Source organism: Kluyveromyces lactis, assembly GCF_000002515.2.
Source record: "Kluyveromyces lactis strain NRRL Y-1140 chromosome E complete sequence".
Taxonomy (NCBI): domain Eukaryota; kingdom Fungi; phylum Ascomycota; class Saccharomycetes; order Saccharomycetales; family Saccharomycetaceae; genus Kluyveromyces; species Kluyveromyces lactis.
In genome coordinates, this window is record NC_006041.1 from 1,902,350 (window position 1) to 1,924,486 (window position 22,137).

Consider the following 22,137-nt stretch of genomic DNA (forward strand, 5'->3'; position numbering starts at 1 on the left):
AGTATGTACGATGATGTTTGGGGTTTAGATATTTAAGAGAAAAACCAGCTAGCATAACGTTGGCATGTGCTTAGACTTCGATAGTATGCTGAAGTTCAGAGTATCTTTCGAAGAACTTTTTGAACAACTTCACTTGCAGTTCGATATCTTTGGCCGAACCAGTTTCTCTGATAGAATGCATTGACAAGATCGGGTTTCCGATATCCAATGTTCTGATACCTGTTTTGGATGCTAGGATTGGTCCAATTGTTGAGCCACATGGAACATTATTTGCACCAACAAATAATTGTAGGGGGATTTCAGCTTCATCAGCAATTTTTTTGAGTAATACTAAACCTGGAGAATTTGTCATGTACCTTTGATTAGCATTGATCTTAACGACGGGGCCAGCACCAAATTGTGGTTTGTGCTGAGTTTCATGTTTTGAAGAGTAGTTTGGATGAACTGCATGGGCAACATCACTCGATAGGAAAAACGATTTGGCTGCAGATTGCAACAACGAGGAAGCTGATGTCTGTTGAACATCATCCGAACCTGCTAATGGAGTTATCCTTTCAAGTACATTAGGCAAAAAATTAGAATCTGCGCCTTGGGCGGATGAAGATCCGATTTCCTCGTGATCAAACATCGCTACCATACGAATTCCTTCGTCTTCAGATAAACCCGTATCTGCTGCCTCAGTGATTCCGTGCATTGAAGTGAAACACGAGGTAAGATTATCCAATCTTCCTGAAAATACAAACTCATCATGAATACCACCTAGGGTGGAAGGTTTATGATCGTATAAGATCAATTCGAAATCTTCAATATCAGTGACATTTTCTAGTTCCAAGTCTTTACGAATCAATTCCAAAAGATCTTCATGATGCCTCTCGATGATTGATTTCAAAGAAGAGAACTGGTCCTCCGATAGAGGTTGTGAATCCCCACAGCATCCTTCACTTTTCTTTGTTTCTTCTTTCTTATCCTTAATAGATAAACCTGCAATGGGCAACAACTGGGTCTCTTTGTTGAATTCGAATTTGGTGTTAACATCTCTATCCAAATGAATAGCTAAGGTTGGAATCTTTAACAAAGGTTTCTTCAAATCAACTAGCCTCGAAACGATGTTCTTGCTTTTACTATCTTGAACCATAACTCTTCCTGCCACAGAAAGATCAGAGTCGAACCAGGAGTGCCAAATCCCACCTCCGTAACATTCTACACCAATCTGAGAGAACCCCTCATTAGTTCTCTTGGAAATTGGCTTAATTCTTAGGACGGGGGAATCGGTATGAGCTCCAACAATAGCTACGGGATTACCTGGTTTCCATTTTCCACCAACGACAAATGCAACGATGGAAGAGTTGTTTCTGGTAACGAAATATTTACCCAGTTTCTTGAAATGAGACTCCCAAGGATCCGTTTCCTTCAATTCCACGAATCCATTCGACTGAAGATGCGACTTGATATTGTGAACGGCATGGTATGGAGTTGGGGAGCTGTTCAAAAAGTTTACGAATTCCTGCGGATAATTTATGACACTGGAACCAGACATGGTGGATTTACTCCTCAGATGTAGTCTCAGCATGCAAGATGGGCGGTGAAAATAAGCTGTAGCCCGTTATCGATTCCAGAACACAGTGGGAGACTCAGTAAGTTACTGTGGTGAAAGTACATGGTATAGGCTTAAAAAATCAACTGTTCGAAGAACTTCTTAATTTTTGTTGCAAAACGAAATGGCTATGCAGTAAAAATCATACTGAACCAAGCGCCATATTGAATTAAGTAATCAGTAATTCGATGGAAAACGAGCATAGACGTCGAATTCTGACGTTATTAGTTCGAGTATTTGGAATATATTATTTTTATGTAGATTTGACTTACAAATTGGAGGCAGTCTTTCCCCTAAATACTTGATGGGACAACATACAATCGAACCTGCTATTGTATTTGGCGGTGAAAGAGTGGGAAATGAGGAAAACTATAGTTCGAATCAGAAAGTCGATACATTAGACCGTTAACTGTGTCTCTTCAACAAGACCATAACCCCTAAATAGCCATACAATTAGAACTATTGACAGTTCCTCATTCCATACTTCTGTCGCAAAGCGACCATTATCCAAAAGGTCCATGGAAAAAGTATTCCGACAGCTTTATGGTCACGTGCAATTTTTATCACGTGCCTTTAGTTCTCCCCTAAATACACACTTTCTCTGCTCGAGGTGGACGCAGCTCTCGAGCCCACATTTGGAAAATACCTTAAAAAGTTCAAGACATTGGGGGGCATGGTATGAGAAACATGGATGTTGAAAGTATGAAATATAAACTATGAAGTGTTTTGGTATGTAAATGAAAGAGTTGTTGAAGGTCTTTGAAACTCTTCTCATTGCATTGAATTGGACAGGACAGATATTCAGTCAATATAAGAATCCATCCAACATAAAAAACTAGGATCAATTGCCAGTAATATTTAATCAAGCCGTAAAACTTGAATTTCTATCTTATTATAATGTCGTTATCAACAGAGTTAGTCCACGCAGATGACAAGCACAACAGAGTCACTGACATAGTTTCTCCAATCAATGTCGCTACCACGTTCAGGTACGAAGAAGTTGATTTGATTCCATGGAATGAGCGAGAAGATTTCAGTGTCTTGGAAAAGAAGCCTATATATTCCAGATTGGCTCATCCAAACTCCCTTAGGGTGGAATCTGTCCTTTCGAAGGTTTTGGAAGGTGAAGCCGTGGTGTATGCCAACGGTTTGGCTGCATACTTTGCTATGCTAACGTATTATAACCCAAAGAGACTTTTTATCGGTGAAGGGTATCATGGGTGCCGTAGTATTGCTGATATTCACACTAGGAATTGGAATTTGGAGCAACACAAGTTGGAAATTGATGAAATTTTGCAACATGCGGGTAAAGGCGATGTGGTTCACATAGAGACTCCAGTTAACCCGTACGGGACCTCATTCGATATCAAAGCTTTCGCTGATGCTACACATAGTAAAGGTGCCATCTTGGTGATTGATTCCACTTTTGCACCACCTCCGTTGCAAAATCCTTGGGATTTCGGAGTTGATGTAATTCTACATTCTGCGACTAAATACTTCGGTGGTCACTCTGATCTTTTAGCCGGTGTTCTCGCCGTCAAGGATAAAGAAGTTGCTTCAAAATTGAGAACTGATAGAATCTATTTGGGTACAAATATTGCTAATTTGGAGGCCTTCCTGTTATTGAGATCTTTGAGAACATTTGAAATGAGAATCCAAACTCAATCCGAAAATGCTACCAAGCTTGTATCCTACTTGATTGAGCATAAATCTGATTTCGAAGGTGTGTTAGAAGGTGTATTCCACTCCTCGTTACAGACTGAACCTTTCGTTAAGGAACAATTAAAGGGTGGTTACGGACCAGTGTTCGCAGTCACTTTAAATTCAAAGGAACAATGTAGGAAATTCCCTCAATTATTGACGTGCTTCCAGCATGCTACCTCCTTAGGTGGTGTTGAATCTCTCGTTGAATGGAGAGCCTTGACAGATCCCTACATCATCCCCACCTTGATCAGAGTTTCTGTTGGTGTGGAAAATGTTGATGATTTGATTAAGGATTTCGCTAACGCTTTGAAGACTTTGCAAGGAGCAAAGAATTGAGTCCTCTCAGGTTATACTAGCGTTTGTGTCACCTTTTAGAGTATATTGTATATATTTGAACAATAAAAATGCATTTGATACTCGTCTTTACCTGATCTGTTGGTGCGGTTTCAATATCCAATCTTTGTATATTATTTACGTTACCCTAATTATTGATTTCGAACAATCATCGGAAACATCATAAACCTGTAAAATTGGAAAGAATATGTAAACAATGACAGAATAAACAAACAACACTACAAGGTATTGATTCACAAGTCACTGTCGCACTATTAAGAGAATCATATCATTTTTGCTGAATTTAATTACAATTTGGCAATCAACGAAGCTGCTCGGCAATGCCTACGAGTAAACAAAAACCTAAGACGACCAAAGCGTCAAAACCCACCAGAAAGAAGCCAATAGTGACAGAAGGTGTAAGCGTGGTAGATCTGATCAGTGCGCAAGAGGACATAAAGTATACTCATATTATTGATATACCCGCTGATAAAAATGAAAATAGCGATGATGTAGAAATTGAAGACGTGGAGGATAAGAAATCGGTCAAGAAGAGAGGTAGGCCAAAAGGTTCAAAAAATGGTGGTATTACCAAGAAGACTAAGCCAATTAAGATCAAAACCGCTTCACCATTTAAGATTGATAAAAACAAAATTGTTAGAGTGAGTAAACATTTAACTTCAGTAAAAGATAAATTGGTTAGGATATACGGCGAGAACAAGGATAAATTGTTGGGTTTAGCAATACAGAAAGAAATGTTTGAAACTGCTGTTTTCGACTTCAAGGAATCCCAACTCGTGGAATTTCAACTCCCGTTTCAAGATATTACCTCCACAATTAAATTCGGAGATTTTAGTGTCGTTAGTATCTCACGTAATGAGCTGGACGAAATTGTACCATTAAACAATGAAGAAATAGAATTTGACATTGGGAAGAACCATTTTGCAACAGTTGCAAATGAAGCAGTCGAGCTTCCGGTGTTCAACTTTGGTACACGGCATGGTTTTGTATTTAATGCTGGAGGTTTTGTTTCAGATTCGGCTTGGACCAAAATTCCAGATTCAGATAAGCAATATCTTGCCATTTCAGTCTCAAGCGATCAAGATGCTGCGGATCCTGATTTGAGATTATCAGGAAAACCAGTACCACATCCGGCACTACTGAAAATATACGAACTTAATATAGTTAAAGGGACAATATCATTATTCTACCAGCTTGCGCATGATTTTGGAGTTTCTTGGGATCTTAAATGGCACCCTGGATTCAGTAGTAACTCAACACATATTGGCGTTTTGACTGGTGTTTTCCAAGATGGCACTATAAAATTTTTGCCAATTGAAAAGAGCTTCAAAGGCCAAATTCACCATTTACACAATCCAGCGTTAACTATAGGAGGGATTGATTCTGGAATCACCAGCTTCGATTTTAGAAGCTCAAACGACATTGTGTGCGGCTTTCAAAATGGATATTACGGAGAGTATTCGGTCAGCGACGATAGGTTCTATGAATACAAGCAGCTTTTTGAATCGTATGTGATCTCCACCATTGTATTACGATCCAATTTTGAGAATACCCTTATTTGCATGAGTGCAGTAGATGGTAATTGTTGCATATTCGACCCAAAGGATATTCGGTTAACGAAAACCTTCGCTACAAGAACTCGTGGAAGTAATACACTTCCTTTAATATATCTTCCTCAACTATACACAGTAATTCGAACCGATTCTCTAAGTTCAATTAAGGCGTTCACACCTCGCGCTATCTTTGTCGACCATAACATTTGTCAACACGATAATACTGTGATATCACTTGGTGCCTCGTCTCTTCACCCCATGTTATTATCTGGAAGCGCTGACGGGAGTGTGGTGTTGAATAACCTCGTACGAAGAATGCTTCAAGGTTTGAAGAACAATACGGACATTTACAGGTATATCAGGTTATGGAAATGGGATTTCAATGAGGAAAACGGACAATACACGCTTAATCCACAATACAACGTTTATCAGTTCTCCAATACAGAAACTTCAAATGTTAAGCTTGATTACTCGGGTATCAATATTCAAAGTGTTAAATGGATTGAAGATATAAGGTATGGTAAATGGTACTCGTTTGCTAATGCAGCAGGATTTGTTGTAATAGAGAAATTAGGTAGTTAAATAAAAAGAACTTCTAACAAATGATTTGCAACTCGCTGTCATGTTTAATATTTAGGTAAAGATGGATTTATCTCATCAATATACTTGAAAAACCCACCTTTAACATCTTTGACATCTTTCAAATTGAATTTATCTTTCAATAGCCTGGTTGCGAGCTGCGAATCATTTCCGTATCTGCAAAGCACTAATACTTCAGAATCTGCTGAAAGGTGGGGTATTTTGGATTGGAGATTATTCAGATCTGCTGGTAAATCTCTAAGTTCATTCACAGTGATATTATGTGAATTTGGTAGGTGTGATATGGAATAATGAAGACTTGGTCTGACATCAAGCAAAACGTAAGGCTTGGTCTTTGATGAATTCCAGTAATCCCGTTCAAATTTATGCACATCGATTCTTTCGTCCTCAGTTAAAACACTATAGTTACGGCTACCGCAGAATGATTGATAATTTATTTTGCCTGATTCGATAGATTCTCTTGTTACAGTCCTGCCTGTTCCACAAGCTGGACAATCTACCCTCCTACCCCTCATTTTGAACTTACGGAGAGTCTGATCAGGGAAACCAGAATACTGAAGTAGAAACGGCTTGAAGTTCTCTCTGGTGTACACGCCAAGTAATAGCTTTAATGCTTCAACCACCATTGCCACACCAACAAGCCCAACGCAGGGTCCTAAGACACCACCTTCTTGGCAGGATGACACCGAAGTTGGAGCAGGAGGAGTTGGGTAGAAGCATCTATAGCAAGGGCCCACATTATCAAAATTGAAGATAGATAATTGTCCCTCAGTTCTCAAAGCAGAAGCAGATACAACAGGCTTTCCCAAATTAACTGCCACATCGGATATCAAATAGCGGGCCATTGGTGTGTCGGTGCAATCAAGAATGACATCGTAGTCCTTGAATATATCAAAAGCATTTTCATTACTTAGTCTGACAGGATAACTTGTCACTGATACATGTGGATTTAACTTGTTCAAAACTTGTTTAGCTGATTCAGATTTGAGCATACCAACTTTGATTGTATCATGAAGAACTTGCCTATGTAGATTTGAAGTGTCTACGGTATCATTGTCAACTATCCCGATTTTTCCAATCCCAGCACCTGCTAAGTATGGCAAAGATGGGCATCCTAACCCTCCGGCTCCAATAACAAGAACACTAGCATTTTTCAACTTTAACTGACCCATTAGCCCCTCTGTCTCATCAACAATCATCTGTCTCCCGTATCTCTTAAACTCATCCAACGACATCGGCAAGTCACTAGCATTATTCAAGCTTCTCTCCAAGCAGAGATCATTCTTCAACTTCGCATTCTCTACTCTCAAGTTTTCTATCTCTTCCAGGAGAGATTCATTGGATCTTTCCGTTTCTGTCATATCTCCGTACGGTCTCTAGTACAGTTCTGCTGGACTTCGAAATTTAGACAAGTGTTGCAGGCATCATATTGGCAGGTATAATCAGTGCTCGTTAAAAGGATGCCTTCGTGTGAACTTGAATTTGATTTTTCTTTTCTTTTGTAAATCATAGTGTCAGTTTATGTAATGGTAAGAGCTGCATTGACTTTTTAACTCAAACACACGGAAAAGCAACCCACTAGCCGCCAAGTTTGATCATTTAAGCCCAATAGTATTTACCTTTCAAAATATCTCATGCGACAGGTCATTATGATGTTTATGAATAAGTGTGTAATTATCTATTTACGTCTGTTTCTGCTTAATAAATAAAGTTTTTAAGTAGCGAAGTTGAAAGAAACAGGTAACAACGAGCACAACAGTTAACAGAATTGACCAATATGTTACACTTTCATTAGTCACCTCAGTCATTTCACGAAACACAGCTTCTTTCTTTTTGATGTCATCTTGTTCGTTCTTTATACTCAATAGCCTTTCATTCAATTGATATATTCTGTCTTTAAGAGACACCATTGCAGAGTTTCTCCTACTTTGCAATGAAATTGCACTACCGATATCTATCGCATGGTATAGCTTGATACGTCTGGTACTATCAGGGTAGTATGGTTCTAAACAAATTTTATGCTCTCCTTTTTCTACTGCACTGAATGAAAAAGGTCCTTGTGGCACCGCTTTCTGAGCCAAGACACGATGGTTGTTATCAAATGTTTCATCAATTGTTATTGATAACGTTACCAAATCATCCTTCTGGAATGTTCCATCGTCTTGTTCCACAACTGTATCGAAGTTTGCTGCTAGCAATTCTCCTTTGTCCAAGTGCTCATAGTAACATTTTATTTCTCCGCTCTTAAGATAGATATGCATGCATTGAGCTAGTCTGCAACTCAGGAGCATCAACAGCACATTGAATATATCAGTGCTTCTCATCTAATACTACCGATTAAACTTGATGACTGTTGTCTCTGTTCCTTACCTTGCTGTTCGTATTTTTCTCTTCGGGTACTCGATACTGTAATTCGTGTCTTTATTATTTTCAAGGCAAGAAGGTATAATGTGCGAGAAACCTTAATAAGATCGGATACGATGTAAAATATCCGGTAAGTGAGCCCGATGATGGATTTTCTGGCTTTAAGTCCATTCAATTATCTGTGAAAACGGGCGTTTATTTAGGTATAAATACATAAATATACTTACCGTTGATACAATAACTAAATACTGGGATTCAAAAACTATCTAACGTAACCCACTATCCTGATTTAATTTAACTCAATCCCATTCGATATGGTCATACTCTCATATTCTCGTAGTCAATCCAGCTTGGCGGTGGGAAAGGCACCGTTGGTATCTTAATCTTCTCGTCATTGCCGTATTTCTCATACCACATCACTTCTTTCTTGCTTTCAAATTGACCTTTGAGTGAGTCTAACAGGTTTATCTCTTTCTGCCAAAATGCAGTGAAAGAAGAGTTCTGAGACAATAGATTAATGGAGCTGATTTTTTCTCGACGAAAAGTAATGTATTTGGACAGGAAGGACTTAAATTCTTTTAAGGTTTTTTCATAATTCTCTATCTCATCATGTTCTCCGAAAAACTCTTCTAGACATTCTTCCTTGTCGAGCAACTTAGTGGTTTCGGTTCCGCATTTATCTTTAAGTATAGAACAATAGGAGTCGTTCGTTTCGCTTAATTGGAAACTGATTTTTTTCGGATCCTGTAAATGTTGAGAGAAAAGAATGAGGAGTTCGCCGAACTCAACGATACAATCATTGATTAGAACTTCTGATGGGAGTATCAATATCTGGAACGAAGGTCTCACTCGCATGCATTTGTAAAAATGAGAGACATTGATTCCATTATAGTGGTAAGTACTGAGGAAGTCTTCATCAAATCTGTAACACCAAACTTGGACATTATTGGATTTGGGTAAGAATCCATAAATTTGTTCAAAATGGACTAGCTCTTCCACTGGAGCATAGCTTATAAATACTTGAGCTTCTTCTACGGTAGAGTCAATATCATCCAGTTCTAAATAGAGCACAATATCATTAGTTCTAAGATCAATATCAAAGTGAGCATTTCTATGGTCATTGTCATGATTAACAAAGTCCAATAACGGGACCAAAGTTGGGCTGACAAAAAAATCATCAGTATCCTCTCCGGAGGATTCGGGTATCTCCAATATTCTGGAGATAACACTACAATAAACAGTGGATATTAATTTTTCATAGTTCATACCTAGAAACCTCGCTGATATGAAACGGTTTATAATTTCAATGAACAGTTGTTGAGGAAAGTTCAAGTACTCTTTGTAATATTGGTTCCACTTATCGGCATCTTCTTGAAAAGTATTGCAGGGAAGTGGGACAAAAGTCTTTAAAAGAACTTCGTTCAAGTAAAAAGATGCGAATCCAGTAAGTTTGTAAGTTTTATTATCTGAAAGAATAGCCTTTAGGACCAAATATATCACTATCAGGTTCGTTTCATTGATAAATGCGTGGTGATTTTCATCGCTTAAGAAAGCTGTCAAGTGGCCCTTTATGGAAGCAGTAACCGCATTTTCTGATGTACTTTTAGCCAATATGTCTCGTATCGATGTCATTGATATAGTAGCAGATCTCGGAATCCTGAGAAGTTCAAACTTACTGTCTTTCTCTCCTTTAAGTGTTCTTAATTTGGTGAAATTGACAAACACACCGTAACCGCCGGTGTCTCCATCAACCACTGACTCTCTGATAGTAGTACATTCACTCTTGGTTATGGGAGTATTCTCTAGTAGCCATTCAGTTGCTGCTTCCATCTTATATTGCTGTTTGTTTATGCTTGTTTATGGATATTATTGCATCATAATAATGGTACTCAAGCAAGCAGGATACTTTTTATATAATTCCATTGATATGACATAGAAGAAACGAAGCAAAAGGTTTTACAGTTTAATTTAGGTCAGGTTTGAGAGTTGATTTAAGTAGGGTGTATATATTGAGTAGTGCTTTGCAGTTGCACTTCGAGTCGCTAGTGATATGTTCCCAGAGGTATCTTAAATATGATCACGTGCTTCTAGATGAACCATGACTCCCCTACTGCAGTCTTCTAAAAGATAAAACTTAGGATTACCGTAATAGCAATTCGCTGTACACGATAACAACTGACAAGGGACTCGCTGATTGATATTTTAATTATCCCTTTCATTTTTACATTCTTGACAGCATCGCATGTCATCTTTACCTTTTCGAAAAGAAACTATTCTTTAAATTTGATGCAAACCTGCATTTGGCGAGCTCATCACTACTTTAGAATAGATTCGAGGAAGTTTCAAAGAGATAAACAATAGTTATTAGTTGGGCTTTATTAAACCAGCAACAACACTCTATTTTAGTCTGCAATGGTCCAGGTTGTTAAATTAAGTGCATTATCCAAGAAACGTGCAGTCGATGAGGAATCTGATCTTGACATATCAAGTACAGACTCAAATATTTCAGACCAAGAAAACGGTCAAGAGGAACAAGAAATCATCAACATCGATTTTGATTTCTTCAATGGTAATCCCGACGTTGATTTCCATGCTTTGAAGAATCTGATGCGTCAGTTGTTTGGACCACAGGAATCGAACAGAATTCAACTAAGTGAATTGGCAAATTTAATCTTGGACTCACCAACTACTACCATCAAAACCGATGGTAAGGAGTCTGACCCATACTGTTTCCTATCATTTATCGATTACAAGGCCAACAAAGATAGTGATTATGCCAAATATCTTCGTAAAGTTGACCCCAAGCTAGCTACTTTCCTACAAACTATAGATCAATCGGAGAAGACTTGTTCGTTAGTCTTGAGTGAAAGATTGATTAATATGCCACCAGAAGTTGTGCCGCCATTGTACACTATCACATTAGAAGATGTGAAGCTTGCGCTTGGGGATGATAAAAACTATGATTTCTACCTAATCGTTTCAAGGAAGTACGAAGTGAATTTTGATATGGACGAAGACGATCTAACATCGAACCAAGCTGTCCGCAAGAAGGTAAGACAAACAAACGAAGTAGACTATTTCCATGAAGAAGATCGTTTCCTTGAAAAGCTAGCCAAAGTCCATGTGGATTCCGAGGCGAGAAAGGGTCTTATTACATCGTACATGGTTTTGGACCATGCTGGACTAATTAAATCCATCGAAGATCTAGATGCGGCCATCAAGACCTGGTGAGTGATGTAAATGTTCAGTAGTTACATTGAGGAAGGTGATGATGGTATGTGGATTAATCCCGTTCTGGGAACCCAACAATTAACGCACGTGACCTGATCTTTAGTTACCCTCCTTACATGATTTCGGCCTCCCAAAAGAAAAAAAAATCTTTCAAGGAACAAAAAAATTGCTGAACAACATGAAATACGTACTTATATAGTAGAAATCGAGAAAACAAGCCGTAATACGGTAACAGAACAGGACCGTGAGAACACTATTCGACTCAGTTTCAAAAGTACCTGACACAGAAAAGCCTTGTTTGGTTGGACGATCCTGTTGTTTGTACAGAAGCGTGCTGTTTCCGAGACAAGCCCTCGCTAAAAGAAAAATCAGAGGACCCAGTTTCCTTTTTTTTTTTTTGGATATTTTCCTATCACTTGCCATTCAGACCGAAAGTTATATTTTTTCAACGTGACAGATATTCACAGAACATCTAATAGAAAGTAAGGATTTCAAGGCGATGAGCAGTGCAAGCAAAGGGAATGCTACTGGAAGTAAGAGCCCAGAGCAGCTCTTAGAGGAGAGACGGCACTTGCTAGTACAATTGTACTGTATCTCACAAATTACCGAGTTAAAAAACGTGGAGAATCATGAGAGAATAGGGAAGGAGATAGAAAAGTTTTTAGATCAACATACCTTGATCAAGGACAAGCCTATAGATATTAATGCATTGCCTAAGTTTAGGCCGAGAGACGTGTCGTCAGATAGGAAGCTGAATAACAGGAGTAAGAGTTCTTCACCGTCAGAAGTGAAACGAGAATTGAAGAAACAGCGGTCGAAAGACGTGTCGCCAAGTGGAAGCGAGGAACATGATGTGGATACGCAGACACTCCCGCAGTCTCAAACAAGGGTAGTTCCACGAGTTCAGTCACAGCAGTCAATTCAGCAAAGTTCAAGGCAATCTATGGTGCAAGCGCAGTCATCTCGACAGCTGCAGCAGCAACAACTGCAAAAGCAGCGATCGGTGTCTCCCACACAGAAGCTGCCGATAACACATAATAATGTTCCTCCTGTGGTAGTTCAGGCACATATGGAACCGAAATCTGTCCAATATCCGGAGACCCAATCAAAGCCAAGTACTTCTGGAAAGCGTTTGTTAGATGAGGAACAACAAGATATTTCCGAAAATCAAATAAGTAAAAGGCAACGGCTTGATAGTGGAAACCTATCTAATTCTACCGCTGCACGTAACGCTGCAACAATGGAAATTCCGCCTCATCCTTATTCTCAGATGATAGACATCTCACAATTGCATGCTGACCCAACACCAATTGGGGTGAAAGAACCTCAACCCTATATTATAGAATCTATTATCAACAATGTATCAAAGGAAGAGCGTAAGACGTTTTTCGAAGATGACATAAATGTGAAAGAGGCGGTATACATGATTACGAAAGAGAACGCGCCAACCAAGTTGGCAAAGGGTATGCCCATTCAAGAAATCAAATACTTATCCCAGACTTTGCCCTTGCTGAGATTGATACCACAATCTCAAAAAGCATTGACGACTGATCTGATTAATACTGCATTGAATGAAAGACGAATCACTGTAGTAGCATCAAGGATAGAGGAATTGAGAAGGCTGAATCTCTGGTCACTTAGACAACCAAGAAAATTTATCGATCCCGTTACCGCTTCACAACCTGTAACTCATCATAATGTGTTGATTGAAGAAGCAAAATGGATGCGTGAAGACTTCCGTGAATCGTTGAATTATAAGATAGCCATGTGCACTCAAATGGCACAGGCAGTTATGGAATTTTGGACTTATGGTAAAGTATGCTGTATCAATTGTAAAAGTATTCCACCGCCATCAAAGGACATAGAAGATATTGCTTCCTCCCAAGATATGGGAACAAAAATCAGTACAGTTGAGCCAGAACAAAAAGATAAAGAATCAAACACAAGTCCTGATCAATCCAACGATGATGGGTCTTCTAAAATTGCTGAAGATGTGGAGATGTCAGAGGATGGTGTAAAATCAAGTACCGGTTTAACTGATGGGAGTGAAGCGGTGGAAGAGAAGTCTGAAAATGGTATCAAAGAGGGGGACAAGGAAACTGATAAAAACTCATCTGAAGAGCCTACCATAGACATACAAAAGTTACTAAAGAGAGTTAACCCCAAAGATGAAATCGTCGCTCCATCTCTTCCGGTTACCTCCATGGAAGTTTATTTAGCTAAGAAATCATCCTCTCCCTTCAGGAATTACATTGATATAAAGGAATTATCAACACTGGGAGCAGCCATTTCAAACTCACTCCCTTTGTATGGTCTTTTGGACGAAAAGAATCTCGATTCTAGCAGACCATTGCCCTTTGAACCGGTTTCAAAGGCAATTTCTCCTCTTGACGAGGACCATTTCATGAAATTAGTAGAAAAGCAATTTGTTGACGAAGAACCATCTCTAGTTCCTTTATCAAAACGACGTGGTATGTTTTATGGAAATAGACGTAGCCATTATCTTCGCCCTCCTAATGCGCCATCATTACGCTATTTGAAATTTCGTACACCCACCATCTGGTTACCTGAAGATGATCAGGAGCTTGTCAAAAATATAAACCAGTATGCCTATAACTGGGACCTCATTAGTTCTCAGATGTCCAATCATCACAAAAGAGAATATGTTTCAAACATCGAACGTAGAACCCCTTGGCAATGCTTTGAGCGGTTCGTTCAACTAAACGAAAAGTTCAACATTGCAGATATGAAGGGTCCAAAGGCTCATAATGCACAAATATGGTTGTACGAAGCTCATAAATTACAGCAGCAGCAAAAAAGGAGAATATCTCCCCTTGGTGTGGGATCGGAATCCATACAACGAGGACATAGGCGTTTACGCTGGGCAAGTATGTTTGAGGCAATGAGAAAGTGCATTAAAAAAAGAGAAAACGCACCCAGACCAAATCCTTCGCAGCCGCGTAAACCTTTTGATGTTAAGAATATGAGTGTTCCAACCCCTCAAGAAATGTCAGACTTAAAAGCTCAGCGTGATGAGGCCTTGAGAAGGGATATGCAAATAAAACGTGCTGCCAAACAAAGGATGCAGATGGCTCAATTGCAGCAAGGAAAGCTTCCTCTCACTACAGCATCAAGTCCGAATTTGCCTATGGCAAATAATCCTAACTCAAAGGATTCAAGAATTAGGTCTAAGCAGTCCACTCCCCAGAGTGCACCACCACTAGGTGAAAAAGAAAAGGTTACAACTCAAACTCCCACACAGAGAAATACGAAACCGGCTAATAAACGTGAAATCATTGAAGGATATGCCAAAAAAATACTTTTTCAGAAACCCAATTTCACTCCAGAACTTGCTCTAATGGCTGCTGAAAATATTTACAGGAGCTTGCCATTGTCTGATCAACAAAGGAAAACTGTAATTTATGACAATGTTGCACAACCGAAAGTGCGTCCACCAGAGATGAAACATTCTTCTCCGACGCCTCAAGAGATTTTGCAACGTGCTCAGAAAAAGTGAATACAATTAATAATATATAATCAGTTCATAATCACAACATTGATTCAAGCAAAGAATTACGAATAATGAGTCCTTTTGTTATAATCATTATTTCAATATATATATGTATGTAAATTCAAACATTTGGGAAAGTGTAAACAGCAGATTCCTCCTTTGGTACGCCGTTGGCTTTGTAGGATACTTTCCATTTCACTCTGAGTGGCTTTGGGGCATTCTTCACTGCGTTATCAATCCAACTTTTTTGATGGATTCCATCCTTTGCATAGGATGACAAAACAGTATTTGATTGTGGTAAAAGTCTCAATTGTTGGGCTTTAGGAACCGCTAGCATTAATGTAAGGTCTGTAAGTTGCGAAATTGACACATTTGAAAAGAAAGAAGTCACCTTGATGGTGCTTTCTGATTCTCTAGAAATTGCAAATTCAAACTTCAAAACATCTGACTGGTTTACAAGGAAACGGTCAGACACTATGGAAGGTTGAGTAGAATGTTGAACGGCTGGTGCTGAAAACTCACTCAATAAGTCATTGCTATGAGTATCTTGTTGAGCTTGGACAGGTGATGGTGATGATAGATCACTCAACAGATCGAAATTTGAGTTGGTTGTGGTAGTTGTGGTAACAGGTACGGCAGGAGATGCATGAGCTGCTGTGTCCAAGGCTATGCTGCCCCCAAATCCAAAGTTGTTGTTGTTGTTGTTGTTGTCAGAGAAATTCAAGTCATTCAGACCGCTCAACAGGTCATCTTCTAAATTGTTTCTGGCAGCAGCAGCAGTAGAATTTGAAGAAGAACTTTTATTAACTTCTTCGTCATCAAAATCAATCAAATTTATTTCATTGGCTAACGCACCACCATTATTAACAGATGAGGAAATGTTATCGACATTAATTTGATTTGCTTCACCAGCATGTCCTGCTTTCAATAAATCATACTTTTGAACCAATTGGTTGACCGTATCATTGAACTTGAGTAAATCCTGGACAAATTCATCGTCATCGTGTTCTTCCTCGATAATTTTTTGGAATCTTGGCTGTGATGACCTTAAAGCATTATATAGTTCGACAATTGTTTCATTTTCTATATCTGGTGAGTCGTTGGTCCCTAACATTTCGTTCAACAAGTCTGCCTTACGTCTTAGTTTGGTTAATTCTTCATTTAAGATCTGCTTAGACTGAATCATGTTGTCTTCCTTGAATCCGGCCATGACCTTCATCAATTTGTTGGCTTCCCTCAAATCTTCAGGTTTACCACGTCTTATCAATTCCTCCAATTTGGCAGCTTGAGCAATTTCTTGTTCTTTTTGAATTTCACTTGGAGTTTTCAAATGTTCGCTTGGTTTCAAAACAGCGAGATCCTCACTGTTGATTTTTGGGAAAGTGTAGCCTTTGTATTTCAATAGCCTATGCATGTCCCTAATATATCCCATATCTTCTTTATAAGCAGAGTGTTTGCAAATAGTTTGGTACCATTCCTCAATAGCAGTCAAGATTAGTCGTTGCACTTTACTAAAACGGACGGGTGGTCTCTCTGGGAAACGCTTCACCAATTCGTTCAAGAATTCCTTCCTAGAAATCTGTAAATGGAATGGATACCCACAATTCTTGACCAGTACATCTAATAAACTCAACGCGAAGATAGCTGTATGAGTATCTCTTGAGTTAATCAGTCTCACAATGGAAATTGCGGCTTCTCTCGGAGCAGCACCCTGCTTATCGTTGATATAGTCAGCAACATCCAAATTCAAGGCCAAATCTGGCTCTGGAAGAGAAATACGACAAGCCCTCTGAATCTTTCTAGTTAATGGATCGGATTGCGGTTGCATCCGTCTCACTGGTCCTTCATCCAGATGAATAGACATCATGTCGTGTTTTCACTTAGAAACAAAAAGGTGAAAGATCTATTCACGGATAAGAGTTCAAATCGATTGGAGTCCTACCGTTTGAGCACTAGTAGTTGGCACTTTCTAATTGACCTAAGCAGAATGCGATGTAGAGCGTTGAATCCAGTAAGGTGAAAATATGTTCAGATTATGGATGGTTGAGAAATTCTTTAACATATCTGAAGATGAATAAAGCCTTTACTTTATTTTTTTTCCTGTAACCAACATTTGGAAAGACCCCTTTTAAAGAAAGATATCAACAAAGAGTGGTTTATGAAACACTGAGAAGATATTCAGCAGAGGAAGACTACTCAAATGTCAGATTTGGTATTCATTAATGTGTTAATGTATCTGTCCTGAAGTCTGCCAATTCCGGATAGCTGGTAATAAACATACTTGAAGTAAAAGAGACAATGCTATGATGAGTGAAAACATTACAGCAGTAGAACCTCAGGAAAACAATGATGTCGAAGCTGATAGTGACCCCTTCAATATCGACAAGCTAATTGTCGATTATGATTATTTATTGTACAAGATTCAAGATGAATTGGAGTCGATCCAATTAAAGACGTTAGAGATATGTCAAAAACAGAATGAAATAGTTGAACATGGTATCATAGAGGAAGTCATTGATGGAAATATTGGGATGGCGAAGGATCTTTTACAGAAATGTGATGATTTGGAGAAGCATTATGATCAATTGGATGCGGTTGAAGGCATTGTTGTATCATTCAAAAGCCGATTAAAAGGGGTAATAACACAATATAAAAAATATATAGATACGAAGAAGTGAATATATGTTACGAAGGCTTTTGCATTGTAGATCAATTAACTTCATTATGTTTGGTGGCTGAATAATGCATTAAGCTTCCGATTGAGAAATCCGAAAGATGATTACCAAGAGATGTTGTCTTGATTCAGAACAATTTTCCTTTTCAAATAATCTAACCTCTGTCTATCCCATCTGCGAGCTTCAATTGTAGTCTTCATTCTGATGCATGAAAGGACCAGAAGTGCCACGGTCTTGAATTTTATCTTTTGATGAGAGAATCGCATATTGTGGAATGGTATATCTGCATATGGGTTGTAAACTGGTACTTCGTTCTGTAACTTCAGAATGTCTAATTTGACGTGTTGAGAACTTGCCCTTAAGACACGGTTTAGATATTGGTTCATTGTCTTCAAGTCATTATTTTGTTTAACTTCATTGGCATACTTTAAGCGGTAATAATCAATCTCATCCTTTAGGGTTCCCTTCTCAGTAGTTTTTGAGAAGACCTCTGCTGTGGAATTTGGATTTGCCTTCTGTTTCAATAAACTCTTCTGCAACTCCAAATTTTCGTCTTGGAGTGACTTCAACTCCCCCAAAAATTTGTCCTTCATGGATTGATATTTGGAATACCATTTATTGTTCAGAATATCTTTCGCATCTTCTGAGTTTTCTGCTTGTTTTGACGCGTCTTTCAGTTTCACGAATTCTTTAGTGATGAATTCCAATCTTGATTGATTCTTTTTCAATTCTTCTTTGTAATCATCTTTGTGACTCCTGACTTTTGAAAGTTCATTCAATAAAGAGTTCTTTTCGGTTAACAAACTGTTAAATCTTGATTGTAGCTGTAAGATTTCTTTGTCTTTTTCATTCAGAATATTGGACAGTTGGCCGGATTGATCTTTGCCCTCTTGTAAAAGCTCCTCATTTGAACGTCGTATCGTTTCATACTTTCTTCTCCACATGGCTAGTTCTTTTTCTTTGGTATCCTTAATTGAGTTTAGTTCCATCTGCAACAATGATATCCTGTTCTGCAATTTACTTTTTTCTTCGAGAACATCTGTGGGAAGATCAGGGTTTACTTGCTTACGCAACTTTTGAATCTCTTCCTTATGATTTTCCTTGAGCTTGGAAACGTTAGATGTTACATCTTGCAATTCATGTTCCAAGTCTTTCACTGTTGAACGAAGCGCCCGAATTTCGTTGTTCTTTCTTTGAATGTCAACCTCGACCGATTTTTTTGAAGGAGATTGTCTTATCAAATTATCTAATCTTCTCGACAAAGAGTTGTTTTCAGTTTTCAATATGTCATTACTCTTTCTCATTTCAAGTAGTTCTTGTCTCATTGCTTCCACTTCACTTGAAGTATATGGTAATTGTTTTCTTAGCAATTCACTGACTTTTTCTTTATGTTTATCTTGTGAAGCATGTAACTCTTCTTGGCAAGAATTGAGTTGATCTTCGAGAGATTTTACAGTTTGTTTGAGATCTTTTTCAGAAAACTTAAGTGATTTATTAGTTTCGAGCAACCTTAGTCTTTCAGAAGATAATTCATTGAGTCTCTTAACTGCTTCAGAGTCACTCGATGATAGATTTTCAGTCAATTGTTTTATCTGTTGATCTTTATGAGTGATTATCTTTTGGTGGGTCTCCCTTATTGAGGACAGTTCCTCTTGTAATAAAGATACTTCTCTCTCCAATGATTGTCTCTGGTGTTCATTTCTCTGTAGTTGGGCTTCAAGATTTCTGATTGCTTCATTTTTAGAATCAAGCGTTGATTGAAGATCTAATAAACTACCGCTTTGATGATCAAACTCTTGAAGCTGAGATGTAAGCCATTTAATTTTTTCCTTTAAATCAGAACATTCTCTTTCCTTAGAAGTCAGTGAAGTACTGGTCTCGTTGATCTTACTTTGAAGAAGGTCAACCTGCATTCCATGTTGGCATTCCTTTTCAGTCTGTTCAGTTCTCATATTGAAAATTTTATTTTCTAAGGACTTGATTGTATCTTTAAGCTGTTGCAACTGTGCATCCGTATCAATTAGGTTCTCTTTCGTCGAGCGTAATTCTTCCTTCAGCTTATCATTCGATTCTTTAAGCTTTGCTATATCTTCATGTTCATCATTCTGATCCTCTATTCTATCACATTGTTTTTGCAAAGCCGTATAGTCGAGATTCAACTGTCGATACCTTACTTTCAAGTCATCAAGTTCATCTAAAATCTCTAAATTCTTCACAATCTCACCATCATCAGAAATGTTGTTCAAAAACTTCAACAAACTGGTGCATTTAATCCGTAAATTATAATTTTCCATCTGCAATTTCTTCAAACTGCTCTCCGTTTCTTTCAACGGATTAGAAGTCAGGTTTTCAGTAGTTTCTTGATCCTTGATAAGTAAATCATCCACCAAATTCTTTCTTGAGTTCGGCCTACGTTCTTGAATGATGCCCTCTGGTACAGTCTCGTCAAAAGAGGTATCATTGAAAAGCCTTGTAGAACTAAATGTCTCATCTACTACACTAGGATTACGTACCCTTTTCCTCTCAGCAGGAAGATCACTGCCAGATTCAAGTGACCTTTTTAATCCGTTTTCCTTCAGTAGATCAATACCTTCCTTACGCTTTTCCTCCGCATATCCGATAGGAGTAAACTCGTACTTTTTCAGCTTACCTGCATGTGGTGTTTCCATCACAGAAGACATATCATATGTACGCTAGTCCAGTGGTTGAAATGTACACCTTGAACATGTGTTACTCTGACCCTGTTCTGTTTACTTTTCGTTTGTTTATGATTTGGGAATCTTTTGATATTTGTGTAAAAGCTAAAGAACGCGTCATTTACCCGGCCAATATAAACTGTCCGATGACAGGCGCTAATGCAACATACCATTATGAACAGAACGCACTCGAACTCTATTATAGGTGCTATGTATTAAGTAACGTCCACGCTTTCTCCATAAGTTGATATACCTGCCCGTATCGAACATCTTACGGTAGTTTTGTCTTACGTTGAAACTTGAAAGAACTGGAACAATGAAGTTGGCTTTGATGTTTACTGAACTTTGGGAACTCAGATTGAAATTTAACCTCCAAATTGTAAAACCGTTGAATACCACTAAGATGATTCTAATTAACTACCTTGGATCTATGCTTGGACTTTTCAACATTAATAATGCATATCTATCAAATTATAATGTATGTAGTCGCGTTATTTCCTTATATAAGTAATCCACGTCGCCCCAATCGTCCTTTCCCTTCTCTTGAACCTCAGCGATGACATTGAGATCATTCTCTTCGAGTAGTTTCCATAGAAGTTCGCGTTCTGATTCATATTTGGGTCTAATTGGTATTTGTAAGTATACTTTTCCGTTTTCCGAGAGAAATTTTACGATCATATCCACAAGCCATATAGGATGTTGTGGGGAATATATCGGATCTGCTATTACTATGGTATCGAAAGGTTCATTTCCATATTTCTCGGTGAATGACAATGGATCAGTCCAGTCAAGCACATCTGCGGTGACATCGTTTAAATTGTTCAGTCTGACATTGTATTGCAAGTTCGGCAAAATCTCTGGAAGATCGGTTAAAAATATTACAGAATCGCCGTTGATTGAGTGTGTCAATGCATATGAAATTCCCACTAATCCGGTGCCGGATCCCAATTCTAATACTCTTTTTCCAGCTGGTATACCGATTATCTTTTGTGACAACATAAGGGAAGATCCCCAAGTCTTCAATCCAAGGTTGTCCGATGTCAAAGCTGGCTCGTACAATTTAATTGAAGTATCCAAGCCTTCCAGCTTAAACGTTCGGGTCATGGAGGGCTGTGCAGTTCTACCGCAACGCTCAGAGATCCTCGAACTAGCTTGTTGTAAAATCTGATTAGCGAGCTCATTGGAGCTAGTTTCATATTTCGATAAGATAGTTGTGAAATAGTTCAAGAGTTCTGATTCGGATGATCGATTATGGTAAAGTGCAGGTATTTTTGTGCAAAGATCTGAGTACGATCGTAGTAAATTATTGATCCATTGTTCGTAATACTTTAGTGTGAGCTGTAGCATAGATTCTGTCACCCCTTTCTCATTGCACATTTTTTCCCATGTCTCATCATTCTTTCCTTCAGCAGACTTGAAATTAACTTGTGTTGCAGGCTGTAATAGCTTCAGTACGGTTAATATCACATCAGGGGCAGCATATTGAACACATGGAAGGTCCAATGGCTGTATCGGAACCTCTCCTTCTGAGGGCCAGGCATCAACGTCGAAGTCATCGCTCAAAGGCTGAACATTATTAGTATCTTGATCTGCTCGTTCAAGAAAATCAATATTGTTGGATTTCGTCACAGCGTTACTACTTATAAAATCCAAGGGATCAAACGAGTCAGCCATCACGGCAGTTTGTACCCGATGTTTTCTGCTTTATCAGGGTCCGATTCATCTCTTGAGCCATCCATGTGACAAATCATTCACTTGAATCGAATATGATAATTTTCACCAAACATTGAAAATCATACACATGAGAAATAGTCCAATAAATACGATATGACAATGTATATAACATATATATACA

General features: G+C 38.5%; 12 protein-coding genes across 12 annotated transcripts; 5 read left to right on the forward strand and 7 right to left on the reverse strand.

Annotated features, from left to right (window-relative positions):
• Nucleotides 1-70: 70 nt before the first annotated feature.
• APE4 (aspartyl aminopeptidase) lies at nt 71-1,570 on the reverse strand (the record flags this gene model as incomplete). Its single annotated transcript, XM_454914.1, has 1 exon — nt 71-1,570. One exon carries the CDS (start codon nt 1,568-1,570, stop codon nt 71-73), a length of 1,500 nt encoding a protein of 499 aa, XP_454914.1.
• Nucleotides 1,571-2,491: 921 nt separating this feature from the next.
• KLLA0_E21319g (putative cystathionine beta-lyase) lies at nt 2,492-3,634 on the forward strand (the record flags this gene model as incomplete). The annotated part of the gene is made up of 1 exon (XM_454915.1): nt 2,492-3,634. The coding sequence occupies one exon, from the start codon at nt 2,492-2,494 to the stop codon at nt 3,632-3,634; it is 1,143 nt and encodes a 380-aa protein (XP_454915.1).
• A 338-nt stretch (nt 3,635-3,972) lies between these two features.
• Nucleotides 3,973-5,787, forward strand: TFC6 (transcription factor TFIIIC subunit TFC6; the record flags this gene model as incomplete). The annotated part of the gene is made up of 1 exon (XM_454916.1): nt 3,973-5,787. The coding sequence occupies one exon, from the start codon at nt 3,973-3,975 to the stop codon at nt 5,785-5,787; it is 1,815 nt and encodes a 604-aa protein (XP_454916.1).
• A 44-nt stretch (nt 5,788-5,831) lies between these two features.
• On the reverse strand, nt 5,832-7,166 carry UBA4 (Uba4p; the record flags this gene model as incomplete). The annotated part of the gene is made up of 1 exon (XM_454917.1): nt 5,832-7,166. The coding sequence occupies one exon, from the start codon at nt 7,164-7,166 to the stop codon at nt 5,832-5,834; it is 1,335 nt and encodes a 444-aa protein (XP_454917.1).
• A 321-nt stretch (nt 7,167-7,487) lies between these two features.
• ERP5 (Erp5p) lies at nt 7,488-8,129 on the reverse strand (the record flags this gene model as incomplete). The annotated part of the gene is made up of 1 exon (XM_454918.1): nt 7,488-8,129. One exon carries the CDS (start codon nt 8,127-8,129, stop codon nt 7,488-7,490), a length of 642 nt encoding a protein of 213 aa, XP_454918.1.
• Nucleotides 8,130-8,487: 358 nt separating this feature from the next.
• CTM1 (cytochrome c lysine N-methyltransferase) lies at nt 8,488-9,999 on the reverse strand (the record flags this gene model as incomplete). Its single annotated transcript, XM_454919.1, has 1 exon — nt 8,488-9,999. One exon carries the CDS (start codon nt 9,997-9,999, stop codon nt 8,488-8,490), a length of 1,512 nt encoding a protein of 503 aa, XP_454919.1.
• Nucleotides 10,000-10,581: 582 nt separating this feature from the next.
• BCP1 (protein-transporting protein BCP1) lies at nt 10,582-11,400 on the forward strand (the record flags this gene model as incomplete). Its single annotated transcript, XM_454920.1, has 1 exon — nt 10,582-11,400. One exon carries the CDS (start codon nt 10,582-10,584, stop codon nt 11,398-11,400), a length of 819 nt encoding a protein of 272 aa, XP_454920.1.
• Nucleotides 11,401-11,899: 499 nt separating this feature from the next.
• EAF1 (Eaf1p) lies at nt 11,900-14,917 on the forward strand (the record flags this gene model as incomplete). The annotated part of the gene is made up of 1 exon (XM_454921.1): nt 11,900-14,917. The coding sequence occupies one exon, from the start codon at nt 11,900-11,902 to the stop codon at nt 14,915-14,917; it is 3,018 nt and encodes a 1,005-aa protein (XP_454921.1).
• A 115-nt stretch (nt 14,918-15,032) lies between these two features.
• On the reverse strand, nt 15,033-16,778 carry KLLA0_E21473g (uncharacterized protein; the record flags this gene model as incomplete). The annotated part of the gene is made up of 1 exon (XM_454922.1): nt 15,033-16,778. One exon carries the CDS (start codon nt 16,776-16,778, stop codon nt 15,033-15,035), a length of 1,746 nt encoding a protein of 581 aa, XP_454922.1.
• Nucleotides 16,779-17,214: 436 nt separating this feature from the next.
• Nucleotides 17,215-17,589, forward strand: CNL1 (Cnl1p; the record flags this gene model as incomplete). The annotated part of the gene is made up of 1 exon (XM_454923.1): nt 17,215-17,589. The coding sequence occupies one exon, from the start codon at nt 17,215-17,217 to the stop codon at nt 17,587-17,589; it is 375 nt and encodes a 124-aa protein (XP_454923.1).
• A 101-nt stretch (nt 17,590-17,690) lies between these two features.
• SPC110 (Spc110p) lies at nt 17,691-20,267 on the reverse strand (the record flags this gene model as incomplete). The annotated part of the gene is made up of 1 exon (XM_454924.1): nt 17,691-20,267. The coding sequence occupies one exon, from the start codon at nt 20,265-20,267 to the stop codon at nt 17,691-17,693; it is 2,577 nt and encodes an 858-aa protein (XP_454924.1).
• Nucleotides 20,268-20,753: 486 nt separating this feature from the next.
• EFM2 (S-adenosylmethionine-dependent methyltransferase) lies at nt 20,754-21,956 on the reverse strand (the record flags this gene model as incomplete). Its single annotated transcript, XM_454925.1, has 1 exon — nt 20,754-21,956. One exon carries the CDS (start codon nt 21,954-21,956, stop codon nt 20,754-20,756), a length of 1,203 nt encoding a protein of 400 aa, XP_454925.1.
• Nucleotides 21,957-22,137: the final 181 nt, after the last annotated feature.